Source organism: Otolemur garnettii, unplaced genomic scaffold (genome assembly GCF_000181295.1).
Source record: "Otolemur garnettii isolate 467f Iridium unplaced genomic scaffold, OtoGar3 scaffold00013, whole genome shotgun sequence".
Classification (NCBI taxonomy): Eukaryota; Metazoa; Chordata; class Mammalia; order Primates; family Galagidae; genus Otolemur; species Otolemur garnettii.
Window position 1 is genome coordinate 29,253,077 of NW_003852408.1, and position 5,409 is coordinate 29,258,485.

The window sequence follows — 5,409 nt, forward strand, 5'->3', positions numbered from 1 at the left end:
GTATGCCTTCCCGAGTTTGTATCAACAGCTGAGATCTTTCTTCTGAACTCCATGCTTATCATATTGCAGTTGCGCACTTGATATGTATTCTTGGGTTTCTCACGGGCATCTTTAACTTACCATAAACAACAAATCTTTTCTGTTCTTTCTTTTTTTGAGACAGAGCCTCAAGTTGTCGCCCTGGGTAGAGTGCTGTGGCATCACAGCTCACAGCAACATCCAACTCCTGGACTTAAGTGATTCTCTTGTCTCAGCCTCCCAAGTAGCTGGGAGTACAGGCACCCATCACAATGCCCGGCTGTTTTTTGGTTGTAGTTGTAGTTCTTGTTTGGCAGGTCCAGGCCAAGTTCGAACCGCCAGCTCTGGTGTATGTGGAAAGCGGCTTAGCCGGAGAGCCAACAACAAATCTTATCTTCCCAGAATCTTACCTTTCATTTCTAATCCTGTCTTCCTCACTCTTCTTCTCCATTTCAGTAAATGGAAGCACTAACACAGCCACCCCCTCTATCCCCCAGTTGTGTGGAATCAGTACTAGTAGTTCTGCCCCTGAAGCATTTCTCTCATTCATTCAGCTCTTTCTTATTCACCAAATTGACTGCCTCGTGTGAAATTAAAGTGCCCAGCCCTCCTACACCGGGAAGATAAGCCAGGGAGTACTCACAGGCAAGATATTCCTCAGAAAATTAATTTGAATGGTGTATATGAGTATGTTCACCACAAAATTGGCTTAAAACTTTTGAAACAGAAGTAAATCATTGTCAAAAATTTATTAAAGCATCCATAGAATCCCACTATAAACTGTGTAACTTGGTGTCCTCTCCAAAGTGAAATCACTGTTAAAAGTGTATAAAATAAACTAAGTGTGAAATAGTTAAAAGTTGAGGGGAACTTATACCACAAAATAATTGTTATTTTTTAGGTTCCTACTCTCTTATTTAAAATGCTTGGGGCGGATTATGTTTTGGGATTTAGATTAATTTTTCTTTTTAGAATAAGGTACATAAACCATATGTTATCTAACATTCCCTGTGGTATCTGGTGGTATGACCATATATTTATACTAATGTTTCTATAGCAAGATATACAAATATTCATACTAAAAGGTCTGATTTTGCTATCAGTTGCATTCAGCTCAAATTAGATTTTAAAGTTCTTTTTTTCTTTTAGTTTTTAAGACTTTTTAGATTTTGGATTTCTGGTTAATGTATTGTACACCTGTAGATGGTTTATAGCTCTTCTTGATGTTTAAACAGTACCCTTGGCTTGTCCCAGACAGTTTATCTCCGTTCAATGCAGCAGAAGGGTGTGTATCCAGTGGGACCTAAAAGGGGCCTAGATTCATTAAGAATCAAGGTTTGCTTTTTGTTTTAAAAGGGCTTCTGAGTGTTTAATTACTTTACATTTCAACAAGAAGAAGATGCTAATTTGAAGTACAAAGTGTTATACTTTAAAGTGACTCTAGCTTTGTTTTGTGGCTCCTAGAACTTAATAGCTGGAGGAAATGCTGGAATCTGGTTTGCTCATTTTACAGAGATGCCATTGATCAGTAGAGGGGCCATGCGAGGCAGGCGAGAGAGGGCCCCACAGTAAGTGCTGTTTATACAACATCACACAGCTGCTTTATCGGAGCTGGTTAATGTAATACCAGGCTATGGAGGAAAGTTACCATAACAGAAGAAAAGCAGCGGAGTACAAAGCTCCCACTCTCCAAAGGAATGTGGAGTAAGCACCTTAAAGCTCACCTGGAGAAAAATATCTCCAAGGAAGGCTCATGATTAGGCAATTTTATAGCAATTTAAAATGTAAAACAATGAAAGAACATAAGTTTAAATGCTATTTGAATAGTTGCAGCAAGTCTTAACAGATTTCGTGGAGAGGCAGTCATAACAATAGTAGAAAGACAAAGTTTTGCTTTTTTTTGTTATGGATACATAGTTGAGAAAGAGTTTTACGTTAAATGGCGTTAGTAAATGCCACTCTTGTGTCAGTATGTGAGGGTAAATCTTTGTAACCTAAGCTTCCCATGTTTAGCTCAGTATTCCTTTTTAGTTTTGTTTCCTCAGCAGTCATTTCTCTTTTTCTCATTACCCTGTGTGAGTTTCAGGCAGTGTGTCTGCTTGAAAGAAGTTAACATATTAAACACCATTAAAACAAAATGAGGTGGGCCTAGAAATACTGATACAGAAAGATGTCTATGAAATAGTATATTAGTTTTATTTTAATTAGCACCTGGGTATATAACTTCTCCACTGCAGCTGTAAAACATTGCTACAAACTTAGTGGCTTAAAATACCACAAACGCATGAGAGTTCTGTAGGTTAAAAGTCTGACATAGGTTTTGTAGATAAAATCAAGGGGTCTGCATGGCTAGACTTTTTTCTGGTGGCTCTAGGAGAGAGTTCTTTCCCTGTCCTTTTTCAGCTTGTGGATTCCACCCATACCCCTATTCTTTTTGAGGCTAGAGGCTTACTCTGTTGCCCCAGGCTAAGGTGCCATGGCAACAGCCTGGCTTACGGCAACCTCAAAGTCCTGGGTTCCAACCATCCTCCTCCCTCAGCCTCTTGAGTAGCTGATTTTTTTTCCCCCCTGTTTTGTAGCCATGTGGTCTCACTCTACCTCTGGCTGGTCTCAATCTTCTGAGCTCAAGCAGTCCTCCCGCCTCAGTCTCCCAGAGGGCTGGGATTACAGGCACCAGGCCTGGCCTTACTCTTCATTCCTTGATTGATGGCTACCTTCTTCTGTTTTCAACTTCAATGTAGCATCTCTCTGACCCTCCCTCCATCATTGTATCTTTCACTGACCCTTCTGCTTTCTTCTTCCACTTTTAAGGATGATTAAGATTATGTTGGGTCCACCTGGATAACCAGGAAAATCCCCCCATCTTAAGAACAGCTGATCACAACCTAACACATTTACAGGTTCTGGGCATTAGGACCTGGATATCTTTGGAGACCATGATTCTGCCTAACATATACTGTATATTATAGTAAGTATAGAAAAGAAAGTTATAAAACAGTTTGTAGAGTTTGAATTCCATTTGGGTTTTTTAAAAAAAAGTTGTAGTGACAAACAAGGAGTAAGATTTACTTAATTTTAAGAACACAACTGTTCACATATCTAAATAAAAAAAATTTAGGTAAAAGAGAATAAAGATTAACTGCTTCATTCATTTTACCCGAAGATTCTCAACATTTTTGATTGTCATGCACAGGACAAAGTGTTTACATACAGTGAACCAGTTGTGTGAAGTGGGCTGTGCTTGTGTAATTCCGTATTCTCCCAGAGGACTTCCCTGGCTTCCGTCGGGTATTGTTGAAATTTAATCAGGGGTACAGTAACTCCTTGATCTCCCATAGATAAGCATAGAGTAGGTCTGGATTTAGAATTTCCCTGTACACCAGGAACTATACATTTTACTAAAAGTTACTTACTAATCACTCATAAAGCATAGTAGCAGTTAATAATTGTATCTATTAAATTAATAGCATTTGTTGACTTATTCAGGTATATCTTTTGTTTCCATAGCACCCTTCTTCCAACTTAGAATGATTCAAAATCTTTTCAAAATAAGCATTAGGTAGAAAGTAATTTCCTTCAGATATACAGATGGGAAACGGTAAGAATTCACAGGCAACCTGGAGGAAACAGATGGATCCTAGGTCACTCCTGCCAGTATGGGCTGTTTCCAGAACACAGTGACCATGTCATATCCTTTTGCAGAAAAATCACAAATTTGGCCCCAGTACTTTATGGCTTTTGTTTTGGCACCTCATGGCATGGGTTTTGGTACCTTTTAAAATATGAACTTCTGAGTTGAGCATTTCTGTCTGCTTGTTTATTTTTCCATCTCTTTTTTGTTAAACATTGAGTTTCTAAACTGATGGGCCATGATATTTGTACCATAATTTTCATGCTATTCTTTTCTATTAAATGGTGGATTTTAAAACAGGTAATTTAAAATTCAAACTTATTTTGTTCAGCCTTTTGGATTATAAGGCAGGTTTGTCTTGAATTGAGATTTGGGGAAAATATTTTATTTATTTATTTTTCAATAAATGGAAAACTTTCTGTTTTAATGATATAATATTTTTGTACATTAGTGAAAAGTGTAAATTGAAACTACTTGAATCCGATACATTACTAAAGAGATTTTTAGGCAATCTTAGTTAATTGGTATTTAAATCTTTATGTACTGCAGACAAATCATTTTTTAAAAAATAATCTTAATGTGTACATAACTTTTGTATTTAACACATTGATTTTTTTAGGTTGAACTTTTTCCTTTATAATAACAAGCGAACAAAAATCTTTTGCCTGAAAAGGTACAGCTTAATTGTCCCTAGTCTTTTCTTCCTCTGACATTACATTTGACAGTCAAGTGGCATTTTTATAAGCTTTGTGGGCAGGCTTGGCCTACATGTTTGACTGTAGCAGGCAAGATATGAAATAGTTTAAATAGTTTTACTGCATATTTATTTCCCAGTGAATGTACACTTGTGAGAGGGCTTTTTTATTTATTTATAAATCTAAGGGATAAAATATTTTGCTGCTTTTTGTTTTTACCTTGATTTTTTACCATTTAGGTCTTGATATACTTTTTGCAAAGAGGAAATGATTTGGTAATGGAGTGTTCTCACTGACCGATGGACTCAAAGAAGAGAAGGTAAAACCATTTCCTCCTCCTTGCTTATCTTTCTAGGAAGACACAGCAAACAACTTCACACATGTATAGTTTCTCCCCAGTTTAATTTACTTATTGATGGTTATTAAGTAGGAATAGTGACATTTGTAGTTAACTAAAGAAAGATATTAAAGTGGCAAGCTTTGTAAGAGGCACTAGATGTCTTCATTTTATCATTTTAAAGCTCTCACTGCTAATTTTTCTCACAAATAATTTTAGATTTTCAGAAGTAGCCTTATTAACTGTAATCATCTTCCAGCCTTAGAAAATCATGGAAGATATTTACGAGGAAAGTTAAATTTGTGGCTTCCTTTTTTGGTAGAATCTTGGTTATGTCTAATTATAATTTAAGGGAATATTATTTAGCAAAAGTAGAGAAATTCCTAGGTAGTCCAAAGAGTTTCTGTGCCTCATTAAAATTTTGTCATCAGTGTTTTAGGAAAAAAAATGAAAAAACATACTATCAGTGGTGGTACATAGGAAAACTTGATGTGAAAGAAAGTGTATCTTAAGTGCACTTTTCTTAGAAGGAGGCAGTGAGGCTGTGGCCATTATTAGGCAGCTGCGTGCTCTGTATTCTTTGAACTAAAGTCATCAGATAGAATTTTTTTGGTAGAACTTAAGCAAAGCACAAAGGATTTTACTGGTGTATGTTATGAACTTGATTCTTAGCAATTTATTTATTTATTTTTTTGAGACAGAGCCTCAAGCTGTCCCCCTGGGTAGAG

At 36.6% G+C, this 5,409-nt stretch overlaps 1 protein-coding gene across 3 annotated transcripts in view; it reads left to right on the top strand.

Annotated features, from left to right (window-relative positions):
- Positions 1 to 5,409, top strand: part of ALS2 (ALS2, alsin Rho guanine nucleotide exchange factor) — a 55,368-nt gene that overhangs the window by 7,216 nt on the left and 42,743 nt on the right. For all 3 annotated transcript variants that reach the window (XR_002772103.1, XR_002772104.1, XM_023510396.1), the window contains exon 2: positions 4,584 to 4,663. Coding sequence is in view for 1 of the 3 variants with exons in the window: in XM_023510396.1 (XP_023366164.1) it covers positions 4,644 to 4,663 (20 nt within the window). In the remaining 2 variants the exon portion in view is untranslated. The remainder of the gene's footprint in view (positions 1 to 4,583; positions 4,664 to 5,409) is intronic.